This window comes from Neolamprologus brichardi, chromosome 15 (assembly GCF_056152115.1).
Source record: "Neolamprologus brichardi isolate AB-2024 chromosome 15, ASM5615211v1, whole genome shotgun sequence".
In the NCBI taxonomy this organism is placed as follows: domain Eukaryota; kingdom Metazoa; phylum Chordata; class Actinopteri; order Cichliformes; family Cichlidae; genus Neolamprologus; species Neolamprologus brichardi.
Genome location: NC_142118.1, coordinates 31619234 through 31637511, shown reverse-complemented (window position 1 = coordinate 31637511; position 18278 = coordinate 31619234). Strand labels below are relative to the sequence as shown.

General features: G+C 39.4%; 1 protein-coding gene and 3 non-coding genes across 4 annotated transcripts; all 4 read left to right on the top strand.

Annotated features, from left to right (window-relative positions):
• The first annotated feature begins 129 nt into the window (after nt 1-129).
• LOC148098590 (signal recognition particle RNA) lies at nt 130-428 on the top strand. The gene has a single exon (XR_015720772.1).
• A 2194-nt stretch (nt 429-2622) lies between these two features.
• On the top strand, nt 2623-5744 carry LOC148098589 (uncharacterized). The gene has a single exon (XM_087852249.1). The coding sequence runs from the start codon at nt 2646-2648 to the stop codon at nt 5457-5459; it is 2814 nt and encodes a 937-aa protein (XP_087708375.1). The 5' UTR covers nt 2623-2645; the 3' UTR covers nt 5460-5744.
• Nucleotides 5745-11035: 5291 nt separating this feature from the next.
• trnaq-cug (transfer RNA glutamine (anticodon CUG)) lies at nt 11036-11107 on the top strand. The gene has a single exon. It is a non-coding gene; the product is annotated as a tRNA-Gln (tRNA).
• A 1834-nt stretch (nt 11108-12941) lies between these two features.
• On the top strand, nt 12942-13024 carry trnal-cag (transfer RNA leucine (anticodon CAG)). The gene has a single exon. It is a non-coding gene; the product is annotated as a tRNA-Leu (tRNA).
• The last annotated feature ends 5254 nt before the right edge of the window (nt 13025-18278 follow it).

The window sequence follows — 18278 nt, the reverse complement described above, 5'->3', positions numbered from 1 at the left end:
ACAATTGTGCACCATTCATTCCTCATCTTTGCTGCCCATCATTACAACTTTGCTAATGAAAGGCAGCGGGTTAGTGTCATGATGTCACCTCAAACATAGTTAAAATCCCTGTTAACGTAGCTGCTTCTCGCCAGGTGCGGTGGCCTGTGCCTGTAATCCAAGCTACCGGGAGGCTGAGATTGGAGGATCGTTTGAGCTCAGGAGCTCTGAGCTGCAGCAGGCTATGTCGATTGGGTGTCCGCACCAAGTTCGGCATCGATATGGTGATCCTGGGGGAGCCTGGGGCAACCAGGTCACCTAAGGAGGGGTGCACCGGCCCAGGTCGGAGATGGAGCAGGCCAAAGCCCCCGTGTCACTCAGTAGTGGGATCGCACCTGTCAATAGATGCTGTAGTGCAGCCTGAGCAATACAGCGAGACCCAATCTTTATACACATCCTTATACCTGTCTCTGCCTCACACAGCAACCTCATCAGCACGTCTTTGTCTTTTTGATTCAAGTTCAAAACACTCACAAATCTGCTGCTCTGCTTATCCTGCACCACCTCCACCTGCAGGACAGCTGCAACTACATCCTCCACCCTAAACACGCCACCGCCCAGCAGGTGGAGACAAACTCAAAGTAGGACATTTTATTGGTGAGGAGAGAGGATGGAACCAAAAATGCATTTATCCCCGTGTTCTGTGTTGATGAAAATCACCCAACAGGAAAGCAGCTGGGCATTCATTTGAAACCAGTTCACAGGTTGGGCTGTGGTGCCCCCTCTAGCGTCTCTGCTTGAACTTTCAACTGTGAACCTCTCACATCCAACCTTCCCAACTGCTCATCTCGCAAAATACAAAATGGAAGAACCCAGAATGTCTTTTTTTACATAATTTTTATACCTGCTCACGCTTTTTCACGCTTCCCTCACAGGACGTCACATTTCACACTTTGGCCATCCAATCAAGTTGTTGACATCTAATCATTCCTGTCCACCCACACCTGATCTTTCTATTTCGATCTGACTTACAACATTTAACACAAACTTTTAAATCAATATATTTTCTTTGTAATTATTTTTATTTGTTTTTGTTTATTTGTTTTTGTTTTTATCCAGCTCCACCTGACCCAACATGGCCTGCAGCAGGCCCAGACTGGACTGATCCCCGCTGAGAGAGGCAACAGGGGAGCCGTCCAGCTCTGAACCCTGGGAAACACACTTCCTGGCTCTGCTGGTGTGATTACCGATCCAGTCTGTTCAAAATATGAAAGAAGAACAAAACTGATTTTCTGACATGATCTCATCTTCAAACAGAGTATTTCATTTTGGAGAAAATCCATACCTTGCAGATATTACCTGACTTGCTCTGAGGCGGATCAGGATTAAGAACCTGAGAAACCAGGACTGATGTTTCCTCTCTGAACAGCCACGGTGGCATTGAGAACTGAAATGACATTAGATAAGTGTTTATGTTCACCTCTAATGCCAGATATATAATAAACGATTTCAAAGAAAGTTCATATCTGCTGTGTTTTTTAAGCCGTTTCTTCTGCAAACCACTTTGCAACCAACCTTCTTTTTCAATTTGCCAATTACTTCTATGTGGACGCTGGGTTCGGAACTAGCTGGGAATCTTTGATTTGAACATTTTAAGGTTCAGGTATTCAATATGTAACTGTAGTTAGATTTGTTCTCATGAATCGAAGAAACAAAAGAAAACAATGTGACTGTCTTAAAAACAAGAACCACATTTTTTTTGCTTTCCAGGAGTTCTGTTATCCTCGCTTATTGTGGATGTAAAGACCTGATACAGCCGTTTGTAAGACAACACATTTATGGTTATTCCTGACATACAAAGTGTGCAACAGACACATTACATAGTTATCTATGATGTGCATTAATGAGGAAAAGGACAGAATTTCTTCTGAATTTCCACTTTCACTGATTTCCACCCGTGATATTTCATTTCCCAACATTTTCACATGGAACAGTTTAACAAACCCATAATACTATCATATAAACTGCAATATTGAATAAAACAAGGAGTCAAACAGAAAAACAAACAAACCAAAAATGGTTTTAAATCCTGATTTGTATCAGCTACCTGTTAACCTATATTAGTTCCTTTCAGATTAATCAAAGTTTCCTTTAGTTGTTGTTCTAACTCTCTGATCAATACAATCCACTCAGTTCTATCAATTTAATTTAACCTGATTCAGTCCACACAATGCTTTCACTCACTGTATGCGCAAACTGTCTAATTATGATACCCAGTAACACTTCAACGAGTTACCAATACAACTCAGACACAATGAATTTGTTTTGAAAGGTGCTATATAAATAAAACTGTACTTTTATTTACTTTCTTTACTCACTTTTTATGTTATTGCAATAACACTTTTTACACTTTTTTTTAACACAAAAGAATTATCCTCATTCAAAAGTCATGTAAGAACCTCATTGGCTTACGGAATGTTGATGTTATTAAAAAAATTCATACAAAAACATGACCTCATTCAAAAATGTCATGTGACAACCTCATTGGCTTATGGAATTCTGATGTCACAGGCTTCTAAAGCTTTGATCCTTTGAAGCTTTGATCCTCATGAATCCTTAAGTAGGGGTGAGGATGTACAACTTTTAGTCCGTTATTTGCAGCACTTATGTCAGCAGCATTCAAACGTTCACCAGTAAAGCATTTTCAAACATTTGGATCCTTTTCGTACTCACGGTATACAGGCTCCAACATGTCTCAGAAAGAGCAAGAAAGACAAGAAGCTGACTCCAGCTCTATTCCATGTTATGAGTCCCTAGACCCTTATATCAGCTCTCTTCCTTGGGATGAACAGGTAGAATTAGAGGAAAAGCGATTGGAAGAAATGGAGAATGAAAATCTAATGAACAGAGAAAAGATTAAGATCCTGACAGAAGAAAATGAAAGAAAGAGCGCTGAATTAGAAAAATTATTCTACCAGCTTCAGGAAAGGGAAGGTATTATTGAGGAGAAACAATGGGCTCTCCAAGATAAGAAGAATCACGAGCTCCAAGAAAAGCTTGATGAAGCTCTAGAAAAAATTAAAGATCTGCTCCAAAATGAGAAAAAAGAGAGCATTAAAGGGGATAAAATGCTCAAGAAGAATCAGGAGCTCCAAGAAAAGCTTGATGGAGCTGTAGAAAAAATTAAAGATCTGCTCCAAAAGGAGAAAAAAGAGAGCATTAAAGGGGATAAAATGCTCAAGAAGAATCAGGAGCTCCAAGAAAAGCTTGATGGAGCTCTGGAAAAAATTAAAGATCAGCTCCAAAATGAGAAAAAAAAGAGCATTAAAGGGGATAAAATGCTCAAGAAGAATCAGGAACTCCAAGAAAAGCTTGATGGAGCTCTGGAAAAAAATAAAGATCTGCTCCAAAAGGAGAAAAAAGAGAGCATAAAACAGGAAAACATGGTCAAGAAGAATCAGGAGCTCCAAGAGAAGCTTGACGAAGCTCTGGAAAAACTGAAAGAAATCCACCAAGAAGAGAAGCAACAGTCCACACAGCAGAGAGACATGCAGAGCAAACTCCAAGCCATGGAGGAAAAATGCAAAGCGCTGCAGGTGAAACATGACAAAACTCTGCACAAAAGTCAACAGTTGCTTCAAGACAAGAAGCAAATGGAAATGAAACAGAAGGAAATGGACTCCAAGCTTGACGAGATGGAGGAAAAACACAGATTGCTCCAAATCAAGCTTGAGAAAACAGTGAACGGAAATAAAGAGTTTATTCAAGAGAGAGAGCAACAAGAAATACTCGAGAAAGAAACAGACTCCCAGCTTGAAGTCTTGGAGGAAAAACTGAAAATGCTGCAAATAACTCTTGAGGAAACACTGCTCAAAAATAAAGAGATGCTTCACGAGAAAGACCAACAGAAAATACATCAGGAAGAAATGGACTGCAAGCTGAGGAACATCGAGAAACAGAATGAAGGCTTGCAAGTGATGCTTGATGAAGCTCTGGAGAGAAACAAAGAGTTTCTTCACGAGAAAGACCAAAAGAAAATACAAAAGGAAGAAATGGATTGCAAGCTGAGGAACATTGAGAAACAAAATGAAGGCTTGCAAGTAATGCTTGATGAAGCTCTGGAGAGAAATAAGGAGATCCACCAAGACAAGAAACAAGAGCCCGTAGAGCAGAGAGACCTGCAGAGCAAACTCCAAGCCATGGAGAAAAAATACAAAGCGCTGCAGGTGAAACATGATAAAACTCTGCACAAAAGTCAACAGTTGCTTCAAGACAAGAAGAAAATGGAAATGAAACAGAAAGAAATGGACTCCAAGCTTGACGAGATGGAGGAAAAACACAGATTGCTTCAAGTCAGGCTCGATAAAAAAGTGCACAGAAATATAGAGTTCATTCAAGAGAGAGAGCAACAAGGAATGCTCGAGAAAGAAACGGACCACAAGTTTGAAGTCTTGGAGGAAAAATGCAAAATTCTCCAAATAACTCTTGAGGAAACACTGCTCAAAAATAAAGAGTTGCTTCACGAGAAAGACCAACAGAAAATACAACAGGAAGAAATGGATTGCAAGCTGAGGAACATCGAGAAACAAAATGAAGGCTTGCAAGTAATACTCGATGAAGCTCTGGAGAGAAATAAAGAGATCCACCAAGACAAGAAACAAGAGCCAGACTTGCAGAGCAAACTTCAAGCTATGGAGAAAAAATACAAAGCGCTGCAGGTGAAACATGATAAATCTCTGCACAAAAGTAAACAGTTGCTTCAAGACAAGAAGAAAATGGAAATGAAACAGAAAGAAATGGACTTCAAGCTTGACGAGATGCAGGAAAAACACAGATCGCTCCAAATCAAGCTTGATAAAAAAGCGCACGGAAATAAAGAGCAGCTTCAAGAAAAAGACCAACAGAAAATACAACAGGAAGAAGAAAAACTTGATCTCCAGAGGAAAAATCAAGCACTCCAAGAATTGTATAACGAAACGAAGTACAAAACAACTGTACTGGAAGGAGAAAAGAAAAAACTGGAAAAACAATGCTCAGCGATGCAGAGTAGCATCAAGGAGATGCTGAGAAAAAATACCGAACTTGAGGAACTTTCTAAGACCTTGAAGTACAAAAACACTGAAATCCAGGCGCAAAAGCAAGAACAACAGAAAACACATAAAGACCTGCAGTGTAGACTTCAAGAAATCCAGAAGAGAAACCAGCAGCTGGAAGACATGCACACAGATGTGCACGAGGCAAAGCGAATAGAGGAGGCAACAGTTAAAGAACTGAAAGACAAGCTTAAAGAAAAACAAGAACAATTAGAAGACATGGTGAAAAGATGCAACAAACTTGAGAAAGAAAACGCAGAAACAATCGATGAGCTGAAAACCCTCATCATTGAGAAAAAAGTGCTCGTGGAAGAGTATTTGAAAAAGAAGAAAAAACGCTTCCACTGGTTCTGGAGGAGGGACACTGCTGCTTCTCACCCGATGTAACCTCGTCTTCCTCCACCTCTATTCCATCTTCATTTCCCCCCTTCCCCTTCCCCTCCCTCCTTTTACTTTTTTCACCCTCACCCCCCGACCAGTCTCGGCAGTTGACTGCCCCCTCCTGAGCCTGGTTCTGCCATAGCTTTCTCCTTTAGGAGTTTTTCCTATCCACTGTCGCCTGGTGCTTGCTCAGAGGGGATTGTTGGGGTTTTCTCTCATCTCTCTCTCTCATTCTTTCTATCCCCCCCTTTCCCCCCCTTCTGCCTTTTCCTTTACCCAATAAACACAATTGCCCACATTTTACATGTGTTTGAAAAATGTCTTCATTCAACAATAATTCATCTTAGGTATAAAAACAAGAAATAGGTAATAGCTGCATGTGTGTTTGTGTGTGTGCATAATATACATACTTGTTTCCCAGAAAGAATTAATACTAGATGGATAGAGACAGGGTTTAAAGACTAGAAATGAAAACATGTGAGTCCTGTCTTTAAATAAAAATATATAATTCCCTATATTCCTATCTATTCCAAACAACGGTAATAAGTAACAAAGTTTCAAATTTGTCTTTCACTTTGACTCTTAATTTACAAACCATGAACAAGAGGTCAGAGGTCAAATGTGGCACCATACCTTAAATCTTTCTATGATACTTTCTGTATGTGGACCAGAGATGGGCAACACTGCATAGTCTGATTTCTTTTTTCAAGTAACGAGTAAAGTAAGGGATTACTATTGCAAAAAAGGTAATTAGATTACTGTTACTTTCCCATAAGCAGGCTACATTACTGCGTTACTAATCCTCGTCATTTTCTTCGTGAGAGTGTCTCATGACAATGACGTACAAGTGTGCGACGTCCGTGGCAGCAACAGACATGTGTAGATCAACAAAGGATAATATGGAGTGCAGGAGAGAGTACGACCATGCAGGGTTTAACGCTTACTTTGACTTTGATTCTGTACAAAGTGACAAAAACATTGAAAACATACAGTAGTGAAGTTCTTAGCTCCCTGTTTTAGTTTTGTTGTCACCCCCCCGGTGTTCCCCTGACTCTCTTGGTATTTGATGCATGAATGCTTCCTCGGCTCAGCTCCCGTCCCCACACCCTGTCGTCACTTTTTTAAATACTTCCATCACACCAACAGGCACTTTAGAATCACCAATTGACAAGCATGTCTTTGGACAGGCTCAAACCGGAGAGGTGATCAATGGACCACAGCGCTGCACACCCCTGGCAACTTTGGGGGTAAAGCCACTGGTTTGTGGTGGTTGCCAGGTGAAATCAGGGTCTGCTGCACCAAAAACATAATTGTGATTGCTTTGGTTGCAATCAGATTGCCATAGTCATCTGCAGTTTGCATGTTGGATGCCAACTACTCACAAAGCGGTGGGAAAAGTTTGGTTTGGTTTAGTTTGGCTTTCATCTTTACTTTTGCGTCCTTTCTAAAAACACTAACATATAGGTCTGGTCTACCTGGACTGTCAGCATGCTTGAGGTGTCCAAGGCTCGTCTGTTTGGTGACGCAGTAGATGAGCTCGCCCGGCTCGCTGTCCTGGTCGCTGGCTGACAGCTACAGCGTGGTCAGCTTCTGAAAAATTACATTTTCTTATGTTGCAAGTCTCAAATCCTGATTGCCTGGATCCATTTAGTGTTTTATCATATGTGCTTTAAGCAGTAAATCTCAGGTAAAATGAACTGTTCTATCTGCCAGGAAGGACACAAACACAGACCCAAGATAAACAAAGACTGGATACAGTCTTTACATTATCTGCATGTTGTTTGAAATCTACAAGACATGCTGACTCCATGTCTGTGTAGATTCCTAGTCAATCAGGTTTGTCTTAAGAGAGGCAGCTGGACTCATTTAAAACATTTCACTTCTCATCCAAGAGGTTTGTTCAGCTTGAAAAACAAAAAGGTGAAGAGTCCCAGCTATTTAAACCCTAATGGAGGTTGTTCTCTATGGAGGTGGTAGCTGACCTACCTACTATTAATTATGAGCTAAGGTTTGAAAAACCGCATGTGTCATTACCAACAGGGGTTCCAAGTAAAACCACTGGCATCATGGGAGAGTGTCTGCGTCTAAATTTCATGGATGCCAGCATATGCTTGTCAAATAAAGCCTGATTGTAGTTTAGTTTTCCTTCTATAAATAGAGATATTTCTAAACTTTCAACTGGTGCAGAAAAACAATTCAAAGGGTATTAAGTGTCTGATGGTTCAAATTACCTTGAAGGACGATCATTGCAGTATACTGTAAAATGAAACACTGCATATACATATTATACTAGAGAGTACCTGTGTGTAGTATGAATAACATAACCACCGCACCAGAGGTGTAAGCACCGTTTGCAAGGCACTAAGGAAACCAATGAAAAGCCTCAAAAATAAATGAACAGGTGGAGATGCAGACTGTATTTGCAGATTACAGCTCCACCACAAATGAAACTTCCATATTACAGCGAGACTGCTCAGCAAGGAAAAATAGTCAGTCTCAGTAAGACTGAATGAAGACAGACTAAAAATTAATTGCATCTGCTCACACATTACTCAGCTGTAAGGTTTTCCAAGTACTCAGATGTAACACTGTGGAGGAAAACCCAAAGAAATGGCAAACAGAAGTTCATTCTAATAAATTGGAAATGTGGGTCAAGTCCGTCAAAACATTTTAATTACATCATTAATAAAACAGATAAAAATATTAAGAAGACTCCGTGTAATAAACATCTTCAGGTATGCTGGGTTGTCCTTCTTGCTACCTCACGTGAGCAGACAATGCAAACCAGCTTTCTCGAGCTCTCTCCTTGTCCATCTATTGACAATGGAGAGAGTTGAGAGTTTTTTTCAAATCCAAGCAATGACATGTAAATAATGCACAGTGTGTGTGTGTGTGTGTGTGTGTGTGTGTGTGTGTGTGTTTGGTGTAAAGACCTGGTAAAATCTGTGAGTCTTCAGTATTAAAGGAAAAATGTAACTTTTGATGCCCAAAGTAGTGTACGTTTTTTTTTTTTTTTCTGATCAATCACCTCTTCAAGGTGAATTTAACATTTACAACGAAGAGGGTGAAAATAATGTAAGATGACAGTGCCACTGCTGGCACTGACATCTCATGTGAGGCCCACTTTAGTGTTTAAGTAGTACAAGAAACAAACAAACAAGAAAACATCCACAAATATTTCTGAAAATGTAGTGGTTTTTTTTTTATTTATTTCAAATATTGTGTAGCAAGAAAAAACTGCAAATGTGAACACAATTTTTTCTCACTCTTAACTAACTGATGCCTTTCATTGACTACCAAAAAAACAAATTGGTACTCTCTTTATGGCCAGACACGTGCCAGCACTTTTAATTTTGCTTCTACTTAACAAAACAAAAATGCAGACATAAGTGTACACATTAGTTTTTGACTGCTAGTGAAAATTGTTTTCTTTACAAATAACTCTCTCACTGAGCTAACACAGCCAGTCCCTCGACACGTTTGTGCTCTCTGCTGATATAGAATTTGTATTAAATAATTTTTTTGCTTTTTAAAGAACTTATTTTAACATTGCACTGAACAATAAAAAAATCCTCCCTAACAAAGAAAAGTAACTTCAAGGGCCAAAGTGCATTATATTTCTTCACGTCAATATACGGGCTGCAAATAGGGGTGATGTGGGCCGGAAGTGGCCCCCAGACTGTGAGTTTGAGACCCCTGTATTAGACAGTGATCTTGAGCTTCACTAACAAGGAGCACTGAAGTTGTTATGCCAGCACATAGTTTTGCAGCACTTTACTAGGACACGTCCTGTTGGCTTTTCCTTGTCTGTATTTTACAGTTACACACCCATACTCAGGAGATCCAGTGAGATTAATTCTAGGTAATAATTATACTGTAGTTCACCCTGCAGCAATATCACTTTCAGTTACCTGGTACACCAGGTACAATAAAATATGCTATTTTGTAATTAAATCACAGATTTGTACTCTTATGTGGCCTTCTCAAGTTTTACAGCTTCATTAGCAATGTCTCACTATCATGACGATCCTTTAACCACTAAATGACAATGAGGAGTGATGAGGAATTGTTTACGTGCTTTATGAAAGTACCTACAATACTATATTATACTACAAATAAACTGCACAATTTTTAAAATGTATTTAAAAAAAACAAATTAAATTTTCAAAATTAAAAGTATTCATTCAAGTGAAAAATCCCCCGCCAATGTTATTCTGCATTATCATGGGCTCAGCTGAAATACTTACGTTTTTGTAAATCCAGCTCATTAAATGTGGGCCTCACACACAGCAACTAAAAACATATTATTTGTATGAAGTACAGGCAACAATTTTCCAATCTTCTATTGTTGAATTTTGGTGAGCCTGTGTCACCTTATAACCAAAGATTTGAATGAATGTCTTGTAAAAAGGTTTATCAGGAGTTGTCCACTGAGGAATTATCTTTTTTAAAGACACAAATATAACAATATATGATTATTATCTAACAGTATCGAGATAATTCCAGTAAGCTCGCTCAAATATTGTATTTAAAACAAGAACTATCATAAGGAGAGGTTTTTGATCATTTCAATCAATTTTTCCCTCTTATGAGCTAGAGTCTTTCTTTTCTTTTGTTGTCTTATGTATTTATTTATTTCTGTTTTTTGCTTTTAATCTTCTTTCCTTTTTCCAATTTAAAGTGATTTGTAGTCATTTAGTAACTATAATCTGTCTTATTTTATCCCACATTTTTTTTCTGGGTTCAGTCTGGTATGGTGCTGTCACAGTGCAACAATCTGGTAGTCATACCTTTTTTTTAAGTGGTGCTTCCATGGTGTAATGGTTAGCACTGTGGACCTAAAATCCAGTGAACTGAATTCAAAAATTGGAGAGACCTGCTTTTTGGAGGTGAAACCATTCTGCATGTCTTCTCTGGCACACCACAACAAAGTTACACGATGGGGTGTCTGAGTGCTGAGTTGTGCTTGTGCGTAATAGTAACAAACACTCTCCTGACTCACTGACTCCACATCTCTAAACCTCCTCTGACTTTAACATCAGCATGAAAACTGGGAACTGCGAGCTCCCTCTTTGGATGTCATCACATTGACATTTTTCATTTTTTATCATGAATCCCATCTCATTGTTGAAACTCACTTTTGGCTGGGCCTTGACCTCTTCTGTGCCCTTCTGTGTTGTGCCATCCGCTTTGCCAGAGGTTGTAGATAGGTAGACAAATCTTCCCATATCATATTATTGTGAAGATGAGCGTACTCCCTAAAATCCTCTACTTATTTCAGAATATCCCTCTACAAGTACCTGTAGGTCTTTTTCTTAACTTAAAGAAAATTATTACCAATTTTATTTGGCAAAATCATCTCCATCGGCTTCGGTTAACTCTATTATATCTGCCATTTGACAGGGGTGGGCTTAAGGGTCCTAACTTTCAGTGGTACTATTGGGCTGCACAATTGCGCATGATGATATACTATTTCTCATCTGATCCACCTCCGGCATGGGTTTACATGGAACCGTTCTTACTTAATTCAGAATACTTTTTGACAGGTTGCCACGACCTGACAGTATAAAAGCTACAACAGGGGTTCCATGGTGTAATGGTTAGCACTCTGGACTCTGAATCCAGCGATCCGAGTTCAAATCTCGGTGGGACCTGAGTTTTGGGAGGTGAAACCATACTACATGTCTTCTCTGGCACTTTGAATTTCTGTATGAATTCTGCTTTCAGTGAACGCCGTATAAAATCAAGCAGCTAACCGAGACGCCTGCCTTTACAAAAGACTTGTCAATCAATAAAGAGCTGTCTGAAATTCAGTTGCACACCACACAAAGTTACAGGGTAAAAGTCACAAACACGCTGCTGACTCAACAACTGTACAGCACTAAACCTCCTCTGTCTTTAACATCAAAAAACAAACATGAGCATCGTGGTATGGGTTTCCATGGCTGAACAGCAGCTATGTGTTTTGTGAAGTATAATCTTTATGTCTTCCAAAGTAAAGTTTTAAGCCCCACTTGTTTTAAATCTGCAACATGGGTAACAGCAGCATGCCATGAAAATTTGATGATAACACGTGCATGCTTATGGTCGCCAACCAATTATGTATGTAAACAACACTTATCTGACTAAACTACGTTGAGCTAATGCAGATTTTATTCTTATTTTATTGGTGAGGAGAGAGACGCACAGACGTGCTTGTAGCACACTCCTTATCCATGCACTCTTCCGGCTTCTGTAATGATGGAAAGAATTGGTGGCTGAATTTCTTGAGTCTAGCCCCTCTCTTGTATTAGAGCCTACAGGGAGTACATGACGATCATTACAACAACAAAACCATGTACTAGGCCATTAATATATAAATAAATAATAAATAAATACATTTTTTATTTATAAAGCACCTTTCAAGACAGAATCACAAAGTGCTGCACATAAGATTACAAGTCATAAAAAGATTTAAAAAGAGAAAATAAAACAGGCAAAAAATTAACCAAATGCAGTTTTAAAAAGCTTCATTGCTACAGAAGCTCCAGGAAAACATCGAATGGGCAAGAATGGAGTTTAAGCGAAGTAAATCTTGCAGCATCTCCATCCTAAAAGGAAAACTGACAGCCAAGCAATTCTATATCAGTGGAGAACCAATTCCAAAAGTCTAAGAGACGTCCATCAAGAGCCTGGGACGGTGGTATAATGTAGACCTCAATGATACCTGGCAACTTGAAAAACTAAGGCAAAACTTGGCTGATGACCTCAGGCGGATTAACAACACTGCACTCCTTGAGTGAGGCTTGAGATGTCACTCAAGGACTCCCGGGACCCCATAGTGAGGGGCGCTGCTCCCACCCTAGCAACAGGGAGGAAGTGGTACCCAGCCACGTCTGTGCTACAGGCCAAATCGGCTCTGAGCCATAAGGACGTGGTGGGTCGTGTCCAACAGGGCAGAGAAGGATTAGTAGGACATTTCATTGGTGAGAAGAGAGGATGGAACCAGAAATGCATTTATCCCCGTGTTCTGTGTTGATGAAAATCACCCAACAGGAAAGCAGCTGGGCATTCATTTGAAACCAGTTCACAGGTTGGGCTGTGGTTCCCCCTCTAGCGTCTCTGCTTGAACTTTCAACTGTGAACCTCTTAGATCCAACCTTCCCAACTGCTCATCTCGCAAAAGACAAAATGGAAGAAATCAGAATGTCTTTTTTTTATCTAATTTTTATACCTGCTCACACTTTTTCATGCTTCCCTCACAGGACGTCACATTTCACACTTTGGCCATCCAATCAAGTTGTTGACATCTAGTCATTCCTGTCCACCCACACCTGATCTTTCTATTTCGATCTGACTTACAACATTTAACACAAACTTTTAAATCAATATATTTTCTTTGTAATTATTTTTCATTTGTTTTTGTTTATTACATGCACTTAACATACAAGTATGTCGAATGGAAATCAGCAACTGCGCGGGATTATTCACTAGTGGAAACTACAACTGGTCAGGATGGCCGAGCGGTCTAAGGCGCTGCGTTCAGGTCGCAGTCTCCCCTGGAGGCGTGGGTTCGAATCCCACTTCTGACAATTGTATCTTTGCACTTCTTTCTTACTGCTACTCATGGGTCTTTGATCAGTGGTTGTTGATCAATGGTCATGAGAATTTGCATAATCATGATGAAGGAACTGACCTCCAAGCCCACTGTTCCTTCAGGTGGCTGCTTTCAGTCATTATGCAAATATACTGTTTATAAGATTGGGGAAACCTGCAGTCAGCTGAGACTGAAGAAGTCACTTGGATGAGTGACGAGACGTTTCTCCCACTGAAAACGCTACATCCAGATGAACAGAATCAACCTTTGCAGACTTCTTACTGTTGAGACAAAATACACTTGAAACTGGCAACTATGAGAGTTGTGCACTGTTCATCCCTGACAGCAGTGGATTTTGTAATCATGCACAATGTAACAACATTCTAGATAATTGCAATAAAATTCACTAGAGGGTGGATTTGTTCACACTGACACTGATGTGCTAAAAACCTGATTTTGTGAAGTCAAAACTTTCAGCAAGTCAACAATCTTTATCTTTTACTCCAACTATCCAAAAATAAGGACTGGTCCTTCCCATGTGATGGCATGAAAATATGAAAGGCTGTCATCATTTCAGATGTTTACTGTGTAAATGTTTGTTTGAATGATTTTTTCTCTCTTTTTTTTTCTACCTTGCCTTGCTTGGTATCATTCTTTTCAGCACAACCTCACGTGTCTGAATTTACAGTTATTTTTTCATTGACATATTGTATTAACACAACTGATCTGAAATCACACAAGAACATAAAATCCTAGTAGTAGTTATGTTTTCTTCTTACTGTAAAAACCACAGACATGTTTAGTAAATTATCTTCATAACTTGAAATGCAAATAGAAATTGTACATTTTTAAAACTTATGCAAAGATTTTGTCCATAAGTTTACAAATTTTGTGAACAACAAAGTTTTATACGACTATTAATCTAAAAATGCAGCCAATGCATCTGCCGTTCTTTTTCTTGTACAGCCATTTAAAAATACTACGACAATAATGCTGATATGATTTGTTGTGGTTCCACGGTGCAATGGTTAGCACTCTGAATCCGGCGAATCCAGTGGGCGATTCGCTTTTGGGATATGAAACCATAGTGCATGTCTTCTCTAGCACATTGTGCTTTCAGTCAGAGGTGTATAAAATCAAGCAGCTAATCATGACGCCTGCCTTTAGAAACACTTGTGAATCACGAAAGAATGGTACTAAAGAGCTGTCTGAAATGCAGATGCACACCACACAAAGTTACACAGTGGGATGTCTGAGTGCTGAGGTCCCTTGTGTGTAAAAGTCACACTCTGCTGACTAACTGCACAGCTCAAAACCTCCTCTGAATTTAACATCAGCACAAAAAAGACCATTAGTAACTCAATCAGTGTGTTACCTTTAACCTTTTGCCTTTTACCCTTTCATTGTAGCATTAGCCCCATGCATTACGGTGACATTAAAAATTCCAAACAGCACCTGATATCATCTTATACATTCAATTCATGTTGCTGTCACAGAATTGATAATATGTCAGATATACCTGACTTTACATCCCACAGAAGCCTCATCAGCCCTTCTTTGTCTTTTTCATTCACTTCAAATATTACATTTCTGCCATAACCTCGATAACAGCAGCTGTCTGGAATTTTTACTGTCACCACAATGCAACTTGGCAAGAGTTATGATGGCCGAGCGGGCTAAGGTGCTATGATTGGGGCACAGTTTTTCCTGGAGGTGTGTTTTCGAGTCCCACTTCTGTTCTGTTTCACATCTGCCAAGTAGGCAGTATTCACTTCTGAGTTTGCGCTATTCTTATGTGAGATACCCTTATTAGTGTATTAACAGACGTGCTTGTAGCACACTCCTTATCCATGCACTCTTCCGGCTTCTGTAATGATGGAAAGAATTGGTGGCTGAATTTCTTGAGTCTAGCCCCTCTCTTGTATTAGAGCCTACAGGGAGTACATGACGATCATTACAACAACAAAACCATGTACTAGGCCATTAATATATAAATAAATAATAAATAAATACATTTTTTATTTATAAAGCACCTTTAAAGACAGAATCATAAAGTGCTGCACATAAGATTACAAGTCATAAAAAGATTTAAAAAGAGAAAATAAAACAGGCAAAAAATTAACCAAATGCAGTTTTAAAAAGCTTCATTGCTACAGAAGCTCCAGGAAAACATCGAATGGGCAAGAATGGAGTTTAAGCGAAGTAAATCTTGCAGCATCTCCATCCTAAAAGGAAAACTGACAGCCAAGCAATTCTATATCAGTGGAGAACCAATTCCAAAAGTCTAAGAGACGTCCATCAAGAGCCTGGGACGGTGGTATAATGTAGACCTCAATGATACCTGGCAACTTGAAAAACTAAACAACAACACTGCACTCCTTGAGTGAGGCTTGAGATGTCACTCAAGGACTCCCGGGACCCCATAGTGAGGGGCGCTGCTCCCACCCTAGCAACAGGGAGGAAGTGGTACCCAGCCACGTCTGTGCTACAGGCCAAATCGGCTCTGAGCCATAAGGACGTGGTGGGTCGTGTCCAACAGGGCAGAGAAGGATTAGTAGGACATTTCATTGGTGAGAAGAGAGGATGGAACCAGAAATGCATTTATCCCCGTGTTCTGTGTTGATGAAAATCACCCAACAGGAAAGCAGCTGGGCATTCATTTGAAACCAGTTCACAGGTTGGGCTGTGGTTCCCCCTCTAGCGTCTCTGCTTGAACTTTCAACTGTGAACCTCTTACATCCAACCTTCCCAACTGCTCATCTCGCAAAAGACAAAATGAAAGAACCCAGAATGTCTTCTTTTTTTTTTTTCAAAGATTTATTTATTGCTTTTCCAACAACATTTTAACCAACAGGAAGAGAGAGTTCAAATAAAATAGAGGAGAAAATTAATTAAAAAAAAAAAATTGAGTGTTTAATAGTAATATATGTACATCGTATATGAATAGTGTTAGGGAAACACAGATATAGTTATACATACTCTCCCATGTAGATCATTCAGATATTATTACAGGAAAAATATATATATATGTATATAGATAAATAAAACAAAGCAAAACAAAACAACCCCCCCCCCCCAAACCCCCCCCCTCCCAAAAAAAAAGTAAAAAATAAATAAATAATAATAAAAAATAAAAAAAAAACAAGCAAAAAAAACAAAACAAAACAAAACAAAAAACAAAGAAACAAAGAAAAACAAAACAAGGGTTAACAGATAGTGCTCCAGAAAAAAACAAGTATAACATAGTGAGACATTAGGTTTAAGTGCGTTATTCCAGGGCTTCGGGCTGAAGTTTAGTCCAAGGGTGTCAAGTTAGTTAGAGAAGCATCCGAATTGGCGGTTGCAACGATAAACTGTGTCCTCTTCAGTTCCAGTCCATTTAATTTCACATCTCTTCTCCTTTCCTTCTATTGAGCAGTCCAGCACTCACAGGCCCCCCAGGTTCTCTTTAACAGCTGCAACACTACTTCTCCCATACAGGTTGAATGGATATAGTCATTTCTATTCACTATCGATCGTCTCCTCACTTTCCAAAAATAACAAAAAAATTTCCCCACATTTTTTTAAAGGAAGCATGTTTACCCTTTATCATAGACATAAGTTTCTCCAAAGCAAGGGATTTTGACAGTGTCGATAACCAAGTTCTCAGGTGTGGTCTAGTAATGGATCTCCATGATTTGGCTATGCTATATTTCGCCTGTAACAGGCAGAAGATTGTGGTTTTTTGGTTAACTTTGCTCAGCTGGATTTCAGCGGGGAAAATTCCTAGGATGCATAGTTTAGGACATAGACTCAGCTTGACACTTGTAATATGCACAATTACATCTAAAAACTTCTTTCCAAAACTTTTGGATTTCTGAGCATTCCCACAGGCAATGCATCAGTGTGCCTTTTCCCCCACATTTAACACATATGTCTGGAGTTTTGGGGTCAAATTTGTTTAGTAATGTTGGGGTGATATATGTTCTCATTAACCATTTATACTGGATTAGTTTAAATTGGGTGTTTATAGATTGTGTTTGGGCTTTCAAGCAGGCTTTTTGCCATTCCTCTGTAGTTATTCTACACTCTAAGTCTTGACACCATGCAAGTCTTTCTTTTTCTGAGGATGTTTGAGAGCCGTCTCTGAGGTTGCTGTAAAAACAGGATATTAAACCCTTCTTCAGCTGATGGTTTATTGCTATGTCCTCTAATGAGTTTAGAGTGGGCAGTGTTAGGGATTTTTGAGTTTTTAAAATGAAGCTTCTGATTTGAAGAAATTTGAAAAAATGTTTGGTTGGAATGCCAAATTTCTGTGTCAAGCCATTAAAACATAGTAGGGTGTCCTTGTCAAATAGGTCTGCAACTTTGCACAGGCCTGTGACGGCCCACATTTTAAAGCCCAAATCTTTCCAACCGGGTTTAAAGGCCCTATTGCCCCAGATAGGTGAGAATTGGGATAGTGCTGGCGTTTTTGAGTGCGTCGAACCAGACACGGATGGTATTTTTAACAAAGAGGTTTGGTGTATCTTTCATCAGACCTTTATACTTTGCGGAGTACAGGTAAGTGCTGAGCGGTAAGGGGGTAGTGCTTGTCCTTTCTAGATTTACCCAGGGTAAGGTTGTTGTTGAAAACCAGCATGAGGCCGCAGAAAGCTGGGCAGCCCAGTAGTACCATTTGAGGTTTGGAACACACAGACCTCCCCTGTCATACGGGAGATATAGTAGCGAAAGGCACAGTCTGGCTCGTCTGTTATTCCAAATGAATTTAATGAATATTGTTTTTGCCTTTGTGAAGAAGTCATCTGGAGGGCTGAGAGGAATGACTTGGAAGAGATATAGAAATTTTGGAAGAACGTTCATCTTGAGAATATTTACACGTCCAATCAAAGAGATTGGCAGCATAGACCATCTATTGATTAAGTCAACAACAGAGTTGATAGTAGGAGTGTAATTTGCATGTACCAAATCGTTAATTTTTGGAGTGATTTTTATACATAGATAGGTAAGACTGACTCTGGCAACTTGAAACATTGTTTGAATAGGTGGTTTAATTCTTTCAGAATGTTTAAAGAAGAGGATGGCCGACTTGGATTCATTCATTTTATAACCGGAGATATTGCCAAAGAGATTAATTGTTTTGAGTAGCTGGGGAATTGAGCTCTTTAATTTGGACAGCATTAAGATAATGTCATCCGCGAATAATCCAATTTTGGACTCAATATTATTTGTTCTAATGCCAGAGATATTTTGATTGCTCCTTATCGCAA